The sequence below is a fragment of the Haliaeetus albicilla genome, chromosome 9, assembly GCF_947461875.1.
Source record: "Haliaeetus albicilla chromosome 9, bHalAlb1.1, whole genome shotgun sequence".
Lineage (NCBI taxonomy): Eukaryota > Metazoa > Chordata > Aves > Accipitriformes > Accipitridae > Haliaeetus > Haliaeetus albicilla.
Window position 1 is genome coordinate 8,321,528 of NC_091491.1, and position 19,559 is coordinate 8,341,086.

Sequence of the window (19,559 nt, forward strand, 5' to 3'; positions counted from 1 at the left end):
TTTTAAAAGGAAAAAAAGTTGATTTATTCTCACATTGGAGACACGGCAGGATAGAAGCACAATTTCATTTTTCCATATATTCATCAACACTGCAGATGTGTTAATGCAAAAAGAATTCTAAAATAAAAATGACTCTCAACTCCTCTAATTCTCATATGTCATTTAATTTACTTAAAAATGGTTACCAGGAAGCTTTCTTTTTTGTTTTTTTTGGTGTTTTTTGTTTTAAGCAAGTAAAACATTCTCAAAATTTCTGGAAGAAAATAAGTTTCAAGAGCATTTTCCAAACATTTCTCCCCCTAAAAATTTACCTCAAGACTCCATCCAAAATTGACCATAAAAGAGCAGTACTGCAGAAAGTTGGGCTATTTGGTTTTGGTTTTTTAATAGAAAAGCTTACAGCTATAATCTGTAACCTAGTCGTTTTGTTTGTGAGCATTTTCACTCAACATATTAATCGTTTCTGCTCTTGTTTCAAGCAGATCCAACTTCTCACTTATCCAAAGTCAGAGCAATGAAAAGAATCTCTTGTAACTGGTAACTATTATTAAAAGAGTTATTCATGACAACATAATAATTTTAATGAGAAAAACATGTTCCTTTAATTACACCTGAATGACTTTGAGGTGGTCCAGCCGATGAACTGAAGTAGGTTTACAGCATATTTGTTCACAAAGTAAAAAGGAAAAGTACTAATTGAAGATGTTTAATTATTTCTTCTTTTGGTAAATACACACAGGAAGGAAGAGCAGGTATCTTGCTTGCCTGTTATTTTTATAAATTGAATCTTGAAAATAAGTCAAACTATTGTTCAAAGAGCTTAAAGCAATGAACTTCAGACTTGCTTTGAGAATACTCAGTCTTATCTCTGTGTGATCTATATGTAAATTTCCAGTTTTACACTTACCTTTCAGAAACATAACACAGAACCTAAGAATGGCTGTTAATTGTCGGTAGCATAGTGAGAAACATCTCAGCTATTTAATCTAAATAAATTGAAATATTTTCCCTTAAAAAACAGTCTATGATGCATTCGGTAAATCATGTTACTAGTCTTAATGCACATTTATTTAAACTACAGCTGTTCTTCAGGAGGAAGGATGATAAATGCCCTGTAAGATCAAGTTCTTTCCTTCAAGTTCTAACCTTGAAAATGTTCTCCTCTTAGATCTCCACACCCCAATCTTCCCCCTACCCCAGTCACTTGCTCTGGCCAGCTTCCAAATGGGTCAACAGTGAAAAGTTTAAGCAAAGGCAAGTACAACTTAAGAAAAACAATTTGCTTTTCATTGTTTCATTTCTAGTGACAGGAGAAATTCATAGTAGCATTGAATGTTTAACAAGAGAGATTGATCTGTAAGTATTTGCTTACAAGTATGTCCCTTTGTAAACTTCAGTAATACCAAAAATATCCCCTATTCTCCTTTTCTGCAATGGAAAATACAGCACCCTTGACATTACTGAACTCTAATACCTGCAACTGATGTTGCTAGAAGAAAAATGCATTCTTCAGCTGTCAAGCATGTTTAACCAGAAAAATGCTTAAATAAAATAAATCTAAATTACTAAGAGCAAGTGACTTCAGAGTAATTAATTTCTTCAGCTACTCTAACGTGTTCAGTTGAATCAGGTGTGTCTCCCTCTTGAATATTTTTGGAACTTTTGAATAGTAATCACCCATATATTTTCAGATTTATAAAAAGACTTTTGAGGTAAATGTGTTGTAGAAAATTGATTTAAGGATATTTTTAAAGCAAATGGAGACAGAGACAGTAACTCATAGTGTCCTAGATCATGTGGTTTCAGCAAAATGCTTCAAATTAAACTTCTCTGCCTAGTAACATACAATGCACCACCATTACTTCTGCAGGTCAAGGGAATTATTTTCCTAGATTTCAGACCTTTACAAATGCTGTTGTACAGCTACACAGTTATCCATGAAATCCTACATACCAATAATCCCCAAAATATGGACTCATTTTGTAAAAGGACCTTCTCAAGTCCAGTTATCTCAAAATAAGTTCTACAGATTCTGCAACTCAACAGTCTGCTACCCACCTACAGCCTTTGCTGCCACCTTTTCCCTGCTGAGAAAAGCAAAAATTGCTTGCTTTTGGAAAACAAACCACAATTGAAGTTTTACTGAACCCAGGACACCAGTTCAATCAACAAACTGACCCAGTGTTTAGGGGGATTAGGGGGAATATTCACAACTATATTGCAACACAGAAAAATTAGGCAGGTACACCAGATAAAGGCTTACATGTTAAAAAGGTTTGTTCCCGGCTTGGATTTGCTGTTCCTCAATGCACTGAGCTATAGCAAGAATCACTGCGATTACTAAGTACTGTGTGCACAGCAAACAGCAGGGGAGATGCCATCTGCCAGAGATTCTGGCTTAGCTTTTTGTGGGTGATAAAGACAATTTAAAAAAAAAATTAATAATATCTAGTAATTATAGTGTTGAGAACGGTCAACGTGCAGAAAAATGGAGGTCAGTTTTATGAGAATCCTAGAAAAACACAACTGTGAATTATAATTCTTTTATTGTTCCCTCACTTCCAATAAAGTGAAAAGGCAGCAAGAGATCATAATACAGAAAAGCATGTCAGAAACACTGATGTTTTTCCTATTACAATTAGAACATGCTAAAGGCAAATATGTATTAAATAATGACAACAAAATTATTGAGAACTCATGAATAAGGGACCTCCAGGATAAGGTTAGATCTGATTTAACCTAACTGACTCCACAATACTAGTTTTTAGATTACATATTAAGACATGGGGCTATATTATATTATTTTTGTGCAAAAAGTCACATAATAATAATATACTTCTTCATTTAGCTTTTGAAAGAACAAGCCCATGTAGTACAAATTATCATAAACATAATTTACCTTCCAAACAGAACCTCTTCAAAAAATGGTAATATTCAATAAAAACATTGAAAGGGAGGCCATGGCACCCAAATATCATCATCTTAAAAGAGAGGCATTCATCTCAGTTCCAAACCTGCAAGGTAAGTCATACTTCTCTGTTCTTATAATTCTGGTTTTTACGGAAGGAAATGGTGATCTTTTAATTCAATAAGGAGAGTATCCTATGTATTTAACATTCTGCTAATGTTTTAAATATATGAAGAATCTTAAAAATACAAAACAATTTTATAATAGAATTAAATATTGATAATTGCATTCGAGTCATACAAATTAACAGAAAAAATTCTTTTTGAATAAGCTGCTTCACAGCAAATTAATTTCTTCTTCACAAAAATCTCTTATTCTCTCCTTTTCAAAGTCATGGGAAAGAGAAAGAAGGGAGAACTTAAGCAGCGTTTTTCTTCCTCATCTTTTTCCTGAAATAATTTTTAAGTCAGGAAATATATAGAAAGGTGGTATTTCTTTTTATTCCCTACCATGCACTGAGACATTTACTATTTACAAATTGTATTGACTGCACTTAGTTGTATTATGCTAGCTAATTTTTACATAAAAATGTCATGTATGTTCTTCCATATTCAGGCCACTAAATTAACAGGATTCCTGTATGTTCCTGGTGAAGGGCAGGAAGGAAGATCCACACACTATGTACTCTCAGGCACACAGGGAAAGTAAATTAAAAAATGGAGGGGGGGGGGGGGGGGGGGAGAAAAGGGGAACAAGGGACAAAAAAAAAAAAAAAGGTAGAACAACCCAGCTCTAGATGGCAGCAAATCAGTATTCACCCCTATGTACACAGACACTGAGAGCATCAACTATTTTCAAACAGACTGTATATTTTCAGTAGTTTTTCTAGGCATGTTATTATTTTCATTTAGTTACACAGGCTAGACCAAAGTTGACTGTGCAAAGTCATTAGGAATCAAGCACAATTCACAACCAACAATTAGTAAGATACCCCTCTCATTTTAAGAGCTAATCTAACCAGCAGAATTAATTTATTTTTTTAAGCTTAATTTGATTATCTTTTGCTGTAGAGACTGGATAATTCAATAGAATGATCCAGAAACAGTGGAACTAAGAATTTATGAATTTTAAATTTTGAAAAATTGAGCCCTTGCATAATAACTGTGTTCGCTTCCTTTAGTTAGTTATGACTTGCAATTACAAAGGTATTTTTGTAAAAAAACATGGATCTTAAAAACATGCATCACCCTAGTATGCAACCTCATGAATAAAACTATTACTTTTGTAACAAAAAATTCTACAGACTCATCTTCCTTTCCCTTTTGCAGCAGTGGCACTGCAGAAACATAACTGAGTAGGACGGGGACGATGGTGATAGTTCAGGTAACGGGGGCAACACCGAAAGCCAGGCAGATAAACGTCACTGATTAGAGATCAGCGAAGGCAGCGCAGAACTGATGGTGCAAAATGATACCCACAGTGTAAATGCACTGAAAGTGGCTGTAGCAACTTCTGTTAACACAGGCGCGCGCGCGAGCTCACAGGAGTACACACAACAGCGCAGCACTGGATGCTCCTCAGTGGCAACGTCGCTGTCACGCTGCAGCACTGATTTATAAAAGTGCTTGGGGTCAGCAGGCTGCCACGTCCATTCTGTCGGTGTTAAGATATGCTATTCATATGCTCATTTAGTTTGTTTTCTGGCACCTTCCAATATTCCATTTTCCAGGGCATTTTAAAGCTATTTATTGGAGAAATACTTATGCTGCCTATGTCTATTTATAAAGGTCCTCCCATGTCCTTCCATGACTCTGCGAATCCAATCTTTAATCTGCTTTACAAAATACAGATGTCAATTTGAGCATTCAAAGGTAATCTTGACTTTCTAAATCTCACCAACAGAGTACATTTGCAACCTAGAAATAGTAAAGAGCAAGAGCAGTGAGGAATCATCGGTTCAACTTACCATCAGGGAAAAAAAACCAGCAACCAAAGTAACAAGCTCACAGGGCAAGCTCTTATATCCAAATATATGCTTTATGCAGGTGCCTCCCATTTGCCTGATTTTGCAGAGCTCATGCTCTCACATTAGAAAACTCACATTAGTATTTTACTTCCCAAGAGCAGCTGGCCCAGGCCTCTCAGGCTGGTCTTTTCTCTTGTGCCCAGTTTAGTGACCCATGTTTCAGGTGAGACTGGTAATAACCAGCATAGCTCAGCATTATCTAGTTTACATGGCTGAATCATAAAGGAAAGCAATGGAGAGTTATGGGTTAAACAGGCTTAAGTATTATTGTCTTCCCTCTCCATGAGTATTTAACAATTATGTATTACTTATTTACAAAGTCTAGGCTTACTCAGTTATTTGTTTTCTGATATTTTTCACTACTTTTGTTGACTAGCTTAGACATATGCACCACTGGAAGTTTCAGATGAGCTTTTCAATGTTTAAAACGGAAACAGGTAAGCAAAAAGTAGTTACTCAACTAGGAGTCTGGGTAGAAACGAAGGCAAAGTTATCAACATTAGGAAGTAACTTCCCTTTGTGCCAAAAAGTATTAACCTATGCAACTGAAATTATTTAGAGACTGAAAATAAAAATAAATTCTCAAAGCTGGTCATTCAAACATTTGCTTATTCACACCAGAATCGGCATATGAGGACATGATGAATTAGACCAAGAACTTCACAGAGGTTAAAATACCCCAAAAGTATCACAGTTAGTCACAATAGTTCAGGAATTATCACTGTAAGAAAATAACCATCTGATGCAGGGTGGCAATTCACATGATATATTTCAAGATGTCCTCCAAGTAACAGTCATGTAAAATTGATGTTTCAAGTAATCTCCTGACCACTCTCAGCCTTCCAGACTAGCTGCTCAGGATGAAACAAATTGAGACTGAAAATACCCCAAAACATCTATAAGCAGCAGGTCTGATATGACCTCTTAAAAGCTGTGAAGAGGTAAAAAGTATTTTTGCAATAACATGAATTAAGAATCCTTTCTAAAAGTTTCTGCAGGTAACAACCACCACTGAACTTTCTGTTCTCATAAGGCTCCCAAACATGAGATACTTCTTCCCAGAGTCATCTCCCAGTATGCCAAGTCAGAAACAGTATTTTAACATTTTTAAATACCAAAAGCCCTAGAGTCATTCCTATAAACATGAAAATATTCTATTTCTTTTGCAGCAATCTGATAATTTGCAAGGAAGGCAGAAATGACCCAAACAGATCTGTCACATTTTTTAAAGAAAGAAGAAACAGAAGTATCCTCAACTTCATTAGTAATTTTTCAAATCCTTTTCTGCTACATAGGAGATTGCTTTCAAGCAGACATTATGGAAAGTCTAGAGGACATCCCAGACACCAATGGACAGGAAAGTCAAGACAATCAACACTTGCCTCCTTATTTATGGTGAGACTGGCTACAGCAGAAGAAAAGAGGTGCTGGAACAGGCTAAACCACTTCTGCACTGACAGGGATGCATGCAGAATGAAAAAGAAAATGGAAAGTAGATTTCTGAAACAAACTGTCACATTTAACAATTCCATCTTTGTGGTTTGGGTTTTTTTCTATACCAAGAAAGTTGCTACTTCATTGTGGAAATTTAAATTAAGCTGTATGCTGGGTTATTTATCTGAAGAACGGTTCTGCATGCAAGCTGGTTTTCTACGACAGACCTCTTTTGTTTTTAAAAAGAGGATGTTTGATGTTTTAGTAACATAAATGTATCAGTCTGGAAATGCCAGTGGCTCACTGTGTGTTTCCTGTCCACCTCCAGGATGTTTTCACTGTATTGAGTAGATTTTTCAGACAAAGTTGCAGTTTTGGAAAAATTCAGGTCCAGTAGTTAATAATCCTCCCTTCTAATTTTCAACTGTTTTCCAAAACTGTCTCAGCTTTGAAAAGTATTCATAGACCTCCCTTCTTTTGGGGGAGTGCAGAAAACAGCTGAAGGGGAACACACAGTGCACAAGCTAAATGTCTGTGTGAAGAGGAATAGCAGTGAAGTTTTCCAAGGACAGCTGGACACTGCGCCACTCGGTTTTTGTCTCTGACACACCCACGCCTGCCACACCAAGCACTGGGACAGGAGAGGGTGGCCCTATCAGACCTTCGACATCTGAGCTACTGCCTCCATGCCTCTGGGAGCAATAACTGCGTATCAAGTCTGGTACAGCTGGCTATTATTACAGTTCGGATACTTTCTTCAAATTCTTTGATCCCATTTCCATTCTTTAATTCTGTCAGAGAAAGTAGAAGAGGAGTTAGGTTCTGTTGCTATTCAGAAAAAAAGCTGCAGAAAGAGCATCACAGCAGAGAAGACAGAGAAAGAAAGAATATAAAAAATCCACCCAAGCTTATAAAGGAATGTGGTTTCATAGGAGTCCCAGGACAAAAGATGAGGATGTAGAATCTAGCAGAGATCCAAATTTCCCCAAACACTAGGGATGTTCAGAGCCATTATTTTGAACCTAGTCCCTAAACGAATAAAACACCTTCCATATAATATTTTGGAAGAGAATAGAGGCTACAGAATTATATTTTGTAAAATTATATTTAAAGCCTTACCATCAAATAATTTAACTTTCCTATCTTGCTCACTGGGAAGAACTAACTGCATATGGTTTGCCACTATATCTCTTGAAGTAACTACACAGAGTATATAATTTTCCTCTGTGCATCCAACTCCCGCTGAGTTACCAAGGCCCTCTCACAATGTACTTAAAAAGTGCAGTGTTGGTTGGTTGGTTTTTTTTGGTTTGGTTTTTTTTGTTTCTCCCCACAGTAACCTTCTGCTCCATAAAAATAAAATTGGCCTAAAGAAATCATCCTGAAACACAACTGTAAAAATGCTATCAGCTAGGAGCTGGCAGCTATAGCCACATTCTGAAGAATCTGTCATTTTCCTTATAGGAAAAAAAGGCAGGCAGCAGGAAACTCAATTCTTGTAGAATTAACTTAAGCTTCTAGCAAACAATTTGAAGATGTGGCCCCAGAAGTCTATATATTTTCTGGATTTTGTACAGTTTCCTATAGCCTCCACATTTTTTCACTTCTCTCCTTCCTCTTCTGCTTCCCAATAGTTTGCCCACTCCTGCAAAGGGAATCAACTCATTCCTCACCCTCTCAGAGCTACTGCACTCACTCTCCATATTCTTTCGCTCGTTTTTAAAAGTTCTGTCCTTCAGAGCTCCAGTCGCCAAGTTTTCTCTTCTTCAGAGAACTGGTTTCTGCCCCATAAAGCCTCCTCAGAGCATCAGTTAATCACTCCCCCTTTCCCATAAATCACTCCTGCTCCAACATTCTCTTTCCTCTCTCTGGGTCAGACCCTCCAGCATCTCTCCCTCTGTACCAAGAGGAAGCAAAGCAGCATCTGCTGCTTTAGAAGCAGCAGTAAGGGTTAGAAAAGCTGCCTGCTGCTTCTCTCCCAAGAATATACTTCGAAGGAACCAATGCTTATGTATCGGTTATCCAGAACAGGCTTTGAAACCCTGGAACATTCCTAGATGAACAGATTGCTGGCAATCATCGGGGGAAAAAAAACACAAAACAAACAAACAAGCCCTACACATTGCTATGCATTCATTAGTTAACAAAATGGGTTTATACGCATTTTCGATTTAACTATGCATACATGTACACAGACACACACTGCACATGCTAACATGAGCATGGAAGAGTTTAAATAGTCCCAGCTTCCTACACACAATATTCACCTTTCCAAAGTTTGCCTAGCATCGGTCCTGACACCTTTTACACACCACCTGCTGCCTGCGATGCACGTCCTCCAAGTGGAGTTTTCTAAAGAGCTCAGCACTGACCTTGTTGCACTTCCAGTGAAATCAACAGCAAAATTTAATTTGATTTTTGATGGAAAAATGAGCATCTTTGAAGTTATGCCCTTGATATAGATTTATTTAGGCAGCAAAATGTCACTTTCTACATCCAAGTGCTAAGAGAGTTTGGATTAGCGAAGAAGAAGGTTTTTTGCAATTCTCCAGGTTTTACACTATTACAAAATTTAGAGCAAGCCTATTTGAAGGCTAATGCTCATACTTCCTCTAAAAACATCAATTCATATTTCATTATTTACAGAATGCAAAAGCCGCCTGATGAGAAAGCCATCAAAGGTAAGCGGTCTTAGTTCAGATGGTGGACTTAGCAATACATACAAGAAAATTATGGAAACAAACCATTAGGGGAAAAAAAACCCCGTTGCATAGGCCTAATACCATATACTACTGCAATAAACTCAACAGACTGAAATAGCTTTTCTCCTTACCTCTGGAGTGTTTTTCTTGAACTCGCGACTTTGCTCAATAAGTTTTTTCCTAGACTGCTCACTTTCATCTTGCCGGTTAGCCAATATTGTTGCTGTGGCATCGAGCTCTCTCTGTCAAGAAAAACAAAACAACAACAAAAAAAAAGGAACTACAGTCAGAGCTCTGTTTCTCACAGAAATAAACATAAAAGCTCATAGGTACATCATGTCATTTGGAATATCGAGATGGCTGGACTACAGCACTACAGAACAAAGCACGAAGCTTCCAGAAATTGAACCTCCTGAGTAACCAAATGAAGTTCTACAACTTTTTTGATGCCATCTTGCAACCAAAATATCACCATTTTTCTCAAAAGCATTCACTGTTTTACCACAACTTTACATAGGATATAGCAGCAGTGGCATGCAATACACACCTCCTAATAATTTCCCAAATCCAGTGAAGATTACAGGTGTCAGACATGTTCAAGCCAGGTTTATTTTCACCTGCCTGGTTTTTAAAGATACTGGATTTTCCCTTTTTTAGTTACTCTATGAAAAAAAATTCTGATTAACTCAAGTACTGGTTAACCTTATACTTCAGCCTAGACTGGTTATGCTTCAGTCACTCTTAATTTCAAATTACATACTGTATATAATTCTATACCGCCACTGCAATGCTCTTTTTCCATTTAAGTCTTCCCTTATTTGAATACAAAATTATCTTTTCCTGCTATTGGAATCTATTCCTCTAAAATTATTAGCAGGTATCTCCTTTTCCTCCCCAAAACATATCTATTTTTAATCATCTGATGAGTACCATATTATCTTCCAACAGTCTCTACTAGACTGAAGTACAGGCTTAGCCTACAGACTGTTGCCCAGCTTCCTCCAAGAGTGTTATCCCCATCCCAGTTTCTTTACTCAGTGCTCTGCTTCCAAGTGTCACCATAATAGATTGAATGGGTCACTTATCAGCACATAAACCAATAATACTCAATCTTCCATGTCAGTTTATTCCTTTTCTGCAGTATTTCCACGTAACATGAAAAAAATAAAGGCCAAATCCTCAACTCAGCTATGTACATCACTCCCCAAGTCACTTGCAGTTATAACCAAAAATTCATAAAAGGCATTTGGCACTGTTTCCCCCCCTTATTAATTTGAAAGAAGAAAAACCTGGCTATGAGAAAGAAGTTCATGAAAAGTGAGAACAACATGCTAGACCAAGACATAAAGCAGGTCTCCTCTGTGGCTATCTTCATCACATCACTCTGCCAACATGCCTCTGATGTGTGTGCAAACAACCCAATATTCTCCACCAGAAAACCTGCCGCGCCACTGGCATTTGTTCATAACTCAACAACCTGTAATGGACCAGACCAAAAAAACAAGCCTGGGACCTCCTGTTGGGTCTAATTCCAGATCCCCAGTAGGTGGTCAAGTCACTGACCAAGTCATCTCTTGATACCACCACACACAAAAAACACGGTAAAAGTAAAGCAGATTTGGTTACTACTAGATGGTTAGCATAAAAACTTTACCGTGCATTGGGTCATATATACTTCCCAATGGAACTGGGCACCCGGTATGGGGAAACAGAATCAGAAAACAAAAGATTTGCCTCTTCCTATTTTTGCAGAGGTGTTGGAAATAGCAACAGACAGCAGGTTCCTACATGACACCTGCTAAAATCCCTGTTCTGCAAGTTTTAAAAAAGTACAGGACTAGCAGATAAAAACTAAAAGGTAAGTCAGCTCCTGATTTTTTTACTAGATACTCTGTGGAAAAGCCTGATTCCAAATTCTTAGTTACATTATGAATGGTTAAATTCTGTAACTTTGAATGACTGGATGGACGTACATGTGTTTTACATGACTCCACAGTTTGACCTCTGGAGGGGAGAAAAAAAACCAAAAAAGTGCCTTCTGCAGTTTCCAACTCAAAAGGATCAATACTTCCCCCCCCCCCCCCCCCCCCCCGCCTTTAGGTTTATTACCACAAAACTAAGATACTTTTTTTTTCCTCCCTAATAAATATATGGACTGTGGTTATCTTAATCCTTGGAAATAAGCTAAATATGACAAATGGATTTGAAGCTAGGCAGCATGCTGCAGCCAGTGACCTAAATATTGTTACTGCAATGCTTAAAAACCCCTCTATTTCTGACTTTGAAGAAAAAAATGGCAATATGTCCACCAGATCTTGGTTTGGAATTCTGTAACATATGTGAAATCTATTGCAGAAAAGTGGGAAATACTTAACAGTTGGATAAACCACATTTGAAATTCATCCCAGCTAAGTTTATGCAAGAAAAAAGAGCAACAGAAACCAATGTGGTTAAGCAGTACTATAAAGAGCAATATAACGGCTAAGCAGAAGGCTTTTAAAAAATATAAACAATCTGGTACGGCCAGCAACTTGGAAAACTATATTTAAAAAGGAAGCACACATTTAAAGCAAAGCAAAGAAAACACAAATCATGAAGTAAGATGGAATTTCAGTAGACCAAGGAATCAAATGTTTTGTTTTACAATATAGAGTGCTACAAAGCAACTTTACATATGAAAAAGTAGACTTTTAAAGACCTGTACTTCCAAGTTTAGAGACAAGAAAGAAACAGAACTAATTAAAAAAAAAAATTCATATTTTGTGCTATTATGAAGAGAAGTGTCAGGTGGCAAGTGAAGAATAACCTTCTTGCCCTCACTGCTTGATTGATAACCACTGCTACGATGCATTTACTAAGGGCACCTTCACATTACTTTCAAAATTCCTTCTGGGACAGGTTTGGTAATTTCTCACTGAAAAACTTTTCCTTATATGACATCTCAGGTACAGACATCACCAAGAAGAAATGCCAGCATGCAACTACACTGAACTGTTTTGACACTGTGGGCTGAAGCCCACAAGCTCAAGATCTTGCCTAGTATTTATGAACAGCAGATACAGTAAGATGCAACTCCAGCTGAGGAACAGTAGATATCTAGCCCCTGTATACAAGATACTAAATCTTCAAGCTATGTCATAGTTAATAAGCCCCAAATCAAAACTATTTGAAAAATCACTGGTTTTTTTCTTCCTTATTTGATCTCAAGAGTGTACAATCCAAGTTTCATTTATTTAAACCTAATAAACTATATAGCATTACAACCCACAAGCATTATTAACAGCAGATTTTTCATACTTTTGTGACTTAATCTCATGAGATACCCCAATTTTTGTAAAAATTCAACATGGCCAAAGCATTATTTCTGCAAGCAAGCATGTATTAAGGAGTAAGTAGTATTAACTTGGAGATTTCAAACCTGAATACTGTATAACACTCAAAGGTATACATGCTTCCCAAGCTTTGCAACCACTCTCTAAGTAAATATTAAGTAAAAGGAGATGTAATACTGTACAGAAAGAAGCATACTGGGGAGTCCTTTACAGTGTAACAAATACAGGAGATCATGTCTCAGTATCATTCTCCACACCTTTGAAATCAAAAAGGTTCCAATGAAAAGCAAACAGAAACCAGGGCTCAAAGGTGTTGCAATGGTGACCTGACTACAGAAAGGATTCAAAGCCTGGAAGCTTTAGTTCCACTGATTCAACACTGGGTAATAAACTTTCTGGCCAAAAATAGCCACCATTCAATCGTCCCTGCGCAAAAAGTGAGTCACTACTTGGAGCACATTTTAAGAGAGAACAAGCAAGACCATTATCTTTCCCCTTGCCCCCAAGTCCCATCAATTTAGGGCAGGCACAGTTCACACTGCTTAAGCCGTAGATAACTAAAGAACTCTCTCCAGGGTTTCTACCTTGACCCATTTCAACAAATTTATTGGGGGTGGGAGGGAGGCAGTGGGAAGAGAGGAGAGTCTTAAGTGCTGGAGTCATTAAAAGCAAGTCTCAGAAAACAAACATTAAAAGGTTTCTTTCATGCAATATTGTGCTGGTTTCTTCATAGTAGCTGGTATAGCGCTATGTTTTGGATTGGTGCTGGAAACAGTATTGATAACAGCAGTGCTCACACAGAGCCGAGGCCTTTTCTGCTCCTCACCCCACCGCACCAGTGAGGAGGCTGCAGGGGGGCACAAGAATTTGGGAGGGGACACAGCCAGGACAGCTGACCCAAACTGACCAAAGGGATACCCCAGACCATATGATGTCATGCCAGTATACAAAGCTGGGGAAAGGAGGAAGGGGAGACCTTCGGAGTGATGACATTTTGTCTTCCCAAGTCACCATTACACGTGATGGAGCCCTGCTTTCCTGGAGATGGCTGAACACCCTCGGCCGATGGGAAGTGGTGAATTAATTCCTTGGTTTGCTTTACTTGCATGTGGCTTTTGCTTTACCTATTAAACTGCCTTTATCTCAACCCACGAGTATTCTCACTTTTACTCTTCTGATTCTCTCCCCATCCAACTGGAAGGGAGTGAGTGAGCAGCTGTGTGGGGCTTAGTTGCTGGCTGGGGTTAAACCACAAGTATAAAAAAAAACCCAACAAAAAACCAACTCTAAAACTAGGAGGGTCGATCTGCTGTCCACCGTAACAACAATCAACTTGAAGTGAACTTATCTTCCTTTAATGCAAGTATTTCCAGCCTCTTTTAGGCTCCCCAGAAGCCGTCCCTCTTCATTCTGCCTCTGTCACCCCTGTGCCACAGACCGTGATGGCATGGCTGCGCAGGGGGCCACAACAGGAAAGCAAGCCTGCTAAAAACACATCCCACCTTTCCCCTCCTAATTTTTGTTGCACTGAATCAGTTCCCTATTCAGGCCCCCTCTGCAGCTACAAGGTGTTGCATCATTACAAAAGGGAGGTGGGAAAACACAGCTGGAGCAAGGGGGGGCTGGTGGAATCCCCTTTTTCAGCACCAACCTGCAATTAGGGTGACCCCAAGTAATTACGAAACTCCAGCTTCACTGAAGGCGAGTTTCAAGCTTGTTTTCTTTTACGGCTGACAAGTCTTTCTCTACAAGATGCATACCTTGATAATCACCTAGCCAGCAGGTCTGCACCACTCTTGACAGGGATGGTTTAGCACACTGGAGTCCTCCTTCCCTTTTTACAACAGCAAGCTTCAAACCAGCTTCAAACCTGAGCCCTGCGAGCGGCTGGCTGGCATGTCTCAAAGTTGAGTCCCACGGGGTCTCAAAAAACTACTCACTTGGGAAAATGATTCTAGAAAGAAATTGGGCTTTCTTGGATATTTATGAAGTCTCTGTTCCCCCATCCAGAAGGTGGAAGAAAATCAAACTGTAAAAGCAAAGAGAACCCCACGGTGCCGAGGCTGCACACTCCTGCGCTGCTCTGCTTATGTGACTGAAACTGGACTAAAAAGAATTTGTGTGAAAAGCAAAGCCAGGGCAAGAAGAGCACCCTCTGCTTTATGGACATTGCAGAAAGAAACAGGGGATAAGCAAAAAGGATACAAAGGGAATGTGAATTTGCGAGCGTGATGGTGGGAAAGGTGTATATGACTCTGTGATATAGCTCTGTCACCAGGAGGGAAGAGAGACAACAGCAAAATTAGACTCATCACCTCTGGTCTGAAAAGGTGTGACAGAGGCAGAGACTGTGCAGGTCCCCATCCCCTTCCAGCAGCAAGAGATGGGCCCTGAGCAAAGCTGCCCAAACACGACGGGGTTAGGGACAGACACTCACTACACTTCTCCATAGCCGTGCTTCCTTCTCATTCAAAGTAGTGTGAATGGAATAAATAATACAAACCAGTGTTTCCCCATGCTCTAGCCAAACCCATTCATACGTCGAGCTCTCACTGATACCCTCCTCTGCCCTAACACTCACCGTGGATGATCCTGCACCTCAGACACCCATTTCTAACAGCTATGGCCACTGCCCTGACACAGGTATTTCAGGACCCAAGAAACGAAGACACTTCAGCATTCCAATCCCCACAAAAGCTCCTCTAACATAATCTATCATAACTAGTATTCAGTCTCTGCTTAGAACCAGTATTCCTAGGTTTCACATGGAAAAAGTTATAAAAAGCTGTAATAATCATCTGCAAGTACTGCAACGTAACTATATCCCAAGATTTTGTTATTCTCCCATTTTAAAATGCTTAATCCCTGCTGTGTTTACCACAAAGCTCTTACACTGGAGCAAGAAACATATATCACAACTTTAAGGCTGATTTTTTTCTGGTAGACTTCTAGTCATGGACACAATGCCTAGGCTATGCCTTCAAAAGCCTTAAGCTTGGCTGCAGATGTTAATGGCACATTTTCACCATAAACCTCGTTTTACTTACTACAAAGATAGACACAAATCACAACTGCACGTAGATTGGGAGTTTTCTACCAGTAAATGTAGTAGTAACCATTTCCCCTGAAATCTTGTTTCTGTGTATGTAAGGTATTTCCCTTTATCATCACTTCAATCAGTTACCCAGTCTACATGATAATCTGCTACTGAAAGGAGTTTTCAGTAGTCTCATTTTTGTTTTCATCCTCTCTCAGGATTGCATTTGTCAGATCTATCAAACCTCTAAACGTAGCGTCTTGCAAGTTTTAATTTCCTGTTAAAGGAAAATTTCTTGGTGCAACGATGACACCAATGTAGAAGTGTCTGGCACAACTCGGCATATGCACAGGCTACTTGTCTTGGGAAAATTTTACATTTTCCCTAACTGATATATTAGACAGTCTACCCTTGAATCTTAAAACCCCCATAGTTTTCAGCTGTTCAGAAGCCTACGTACTGATTGCATATGTATTTCAGAAATATTTCAGAAATTATAAACTGCTTTGCAAGCTTGATGTGTTTCTCTGGAAAAACAAATAAGACATGCTCACTTCATAAAGCTCTAGATTATGACCAGGGAAGTAACCACAAAGCTGACACTGGGAATTTTTGTTAATGTCTATTTTGACTGCAAAAAGCAAGCACCGATTCCAATCTGAAAGCACTCAGAAAGGTAAAACATATTGTAAAAATGCAACAATGGAAGAAGTTTCTTTTCTGTAAAATGAGATCGTGTATGCCTCGCTGTAAAGTCCCTTTTTAACACAAGCAAAAGGAAAGATCAGACAGTTCAATGAGAGTGCAACACCTCAAGAACCACAGTTCCCTTGCTTTACAAATCAGCAGTGAATGACGAACAAATAACAAAGCAGAGACCAGAATACTTGCATTTTACACTTCTGGGGGGAAAAAAAAAAATAAAACCAAAACCCATAAGCATTAAACAAAACACCTTCCTTAAGAAGCATTTTGCCATTTGGCAAACTGATGCAACTACCTTTCACACACAGAGTTAGTTAGGAAATTTCAATAAACACATTTTATTTCCGCGTACTGAAGTAATTCGACTCCAAGTAAGTTTTTAAACAAGCTTTAACTGGAACAAATTTTGTGCTCTATGCAATGCTTTTGGACAGTGAGTCAACGTGTGGTGGCCACCGCATAAAGCAAAGGGAGAACAAAACCAGAGGTGCTGATATGTAGCTATCAGTAAGGTACCCTAACCAACAGGCTTTTAAAAAAAAAATAAAAGGAAAACATAAAAAAAAGTTTTTTGTGGCTTTGTCTGTTCACAATAACACCAGCCGCTACCACAAACGTAGGGAAAGCCTATCAAAAAATCTTGCAAGAGAGGAAAGCTAGTACTGGCTTTTCAAAATGAGCTACTATCAACATAAACCAGCCGCACAAGTATCTACACCAGCAACAAATGCACTACAAGTGCAGACCCAGAGCCAACACAATTATGCCTGTCTTTTCTTCTACACCTTGAATTCAAAACTTTTTAGAAAATGCAAAGAACGGGAGACTTTCCAGAGCTATAAAGACCTTAAAGCCAAAGGTCTGTATTTAACAAGCTTTTCCTCTCACTCAGGAAAATAATGAAGCATTGCCTATTTGTTCCAAAAGGCAGTTTTCACCTTCCAGCATTATTTATTCCCTCTTTCCACCCTCCTCAAAACCACATGCATACAGGGCTGAAGAATGCCTTCACAAGCCCCGATGAGCAGCACCCGCGCTGGGTCCACACCACCGGTGACAGTGGCACCACGCTGGGTATGCAGGGATGCGCTCTGACTTCTCTCCAGAAACGGAGTTCGGGTTTCACTCATAGCGTCCTCAACCCTAACCCCAAAGCGTCTCTCCTCCTCTTCATGTTCCTCAGCTTCTACACCAGACTGTTAGTCATCTCTGCCTTCGTTCCCATCAGGTCTACTCTAACCTCATCGCTACCGCACAGCAGTAAGCATTTGCCTCAAGTGTTGGACAAGCTAAAAACCAGCTGGAAGGGGTCACCCAGACCCCAGCAGCACTTGCTGCTCTCCGCATCTCTCCAGTTCTGCTCCTCTCCAAGCCTTCTTTAAAGGTGCTCTGACACAGATGCTCTACTACCCGTGCCGCAGTCTCTACAGCGCTGTGAAACCATCAGCTTCCATTACCTCACCCAAAGACCTTGCAGTTTGGTTTCAATACGTGGCAAAAAAATCTGTCAGCAAACCTATTCCATCAGTTACTTAACACTCTGCTAGGTTCTGCATTTCAGTTCTTTACACTTTTAAAGGACATAAATTTCCCAAAAAATAAATGCAAGCGTTTGCTGGGGAGAGGGCTGCCTTATTTTTGAAAACGCAGCACGTCCACAACCAGCCTGCTGCAGCTCCCATCCCGGTGGGGTACTGCTTACAACTTCACTGACTTCCCACACATTAATTTTCACACTCTTCCACTTAAAAGCAAAAGTTCAAACTAGTTGCTTCAATAGCTACAACAGAAGAGGCCAAAAAGTAATGAATTAATTTAAACGTTGCTGCAGTGAAGCTTCCCAGAAGATAGGATTTCAGACAGATAACGAGCGTACAGCACAGAGCAGCAAGCGTTGCTCCAACTCGGAGCAATCTGCTCACCCATCGTCTCCTGGCCACGCAGTAAGTCACATTACAACCGTGTAAACTCCTGCTTCCCTGCCCTATGCAGCTGATGGCTTTCTACATGTTAAAGTTAAGTTAGCTAATCACGTACACGCTGGTTAATTACTTGGAAAAAAAACCCAAAAAATGCCTCAGCTTAATATTTGTGACTTTCATAGCAGCTACAGGGTGGTGGGGAATCAAACTACATCTTCTTCTGCCAAGTAAAATACATTATGGGAAACCAAAGGAAACCCACTTGCTTGCAAAGACTTTGCCTCGGCAAGACACAAAGTAAAATACTCCTGTTTGACCTTCTATCTTGTTAGTTGATCAAAAGCTGACCAAGATGCAACACCAGCAGCCATACTCACCATAACTCTTACCACACTACAGCAGCCAAATTACCCCTTCTTTTAAGTGGCAACAGAGAACGCAATAACCACACTGTCGAGATCCCAGCACGCCGGGTCCCACTCGGGCCACGCTGCCCTTCCCGCTCCCCTCCGCTTCGGTCACTGCCGACGGGAGCGCAGCAGGTCGGTCCCCTTCACAGCCCTCCCTGCATCCACGCCAGCGACAGCCACTGGAATAGCTGCACGTGGGAAGGACAGCGAAGGGAAAAACAACAGGCTAATCGCGTTTCTGAAACCAGCACATCATTAGGTTTTAGCTAGGAGGTGCACAGCATCCATGCCCTGTAAACCACATTTCTTTGTAGGCAATTTGTAAAAGAGCTTTGGCCCTTAAAAAAAAAAAAAAGGCACAATTAACTGATGAGCAATTACAAACTACTTAATGCACTATTCTTATCATTTGTTTCAAGCCACTAATGCAGCAGCCACTGTGTTCAGGTGGAAAGGGATTAGGCTGCCATTTTGTAACAAAACACTGTCACTAACTTCAGCTAATGTCTTACTTCCAAGTAAGATCAGATTCATGAGTTACATTAAATAATTCTTTTGACTATAGATCAAAGCAAAATGTAGTCTTGAAAGAGTGGTTTAAATAACAAAAGTTCAACCCTTTAACTAAGCTCTGTTACATCATTTAAAGTATTTAGTTACTCCCCTTTTCAGCCTAAGCTTTGCTAGTAAATGAAGCATGACCATGCTTTAAGGCAAGACACATACTGTAACACAGACCAGGTTTTATAACTTGCTATACAGTTTGCCACCAATAAATCAATAATACATATACACACACAGTTTTGTTTCAGTGCGAATTCTGGGAACTTACTGCTTTAAAAAAATAAACTTAAGCTTTTTTGTTTTGTTTTTATTCTAAACGAAAACAAACTCGTTGCTCTCATTTTATTTAACTTCACCCAAATCCTAACTACACTGTCATTTAGAACAAAAATTTACAATTATTTTTCCTTTGACAACATGTGTTATTAATTTTTAGGGTTTTTTAACATGGTTAACCATTACACAGACCAACTGAACATGCTGAAGTCCATCACAATCACTCAATAATCTTTCAGTCTC

The 19,559-nt window shown here is 39.2% G+C and overlaps 1 protein-coding gene across 11 annotated transcripts in view; it reads right to left on the reverse strand.

Annotated features, from left to right (window-relative positions):
• Positions 1 to 19,559, reverse strand: part of CUX1 (cut like homeobox 1) — a 283,317-nt gene that overhangs the window by 220,609 nt on the left and 43,149 nt on the right. For all 11 annotated transcript variants that reach the window (XM_069791426.1, XM_069791423.1, XM_069791422.1 and 8 more), the window contains exon 2: positions 9,202 to 9,312. In XM_069791426.1, coding sequence (XP_069647527.1) covers positions 9,202 to 9,312 — 111 coding nt within the window. The remainder of the gene's footprint in view (positions 1 to 9,201; positions 9,313 to 19,559) is intronic.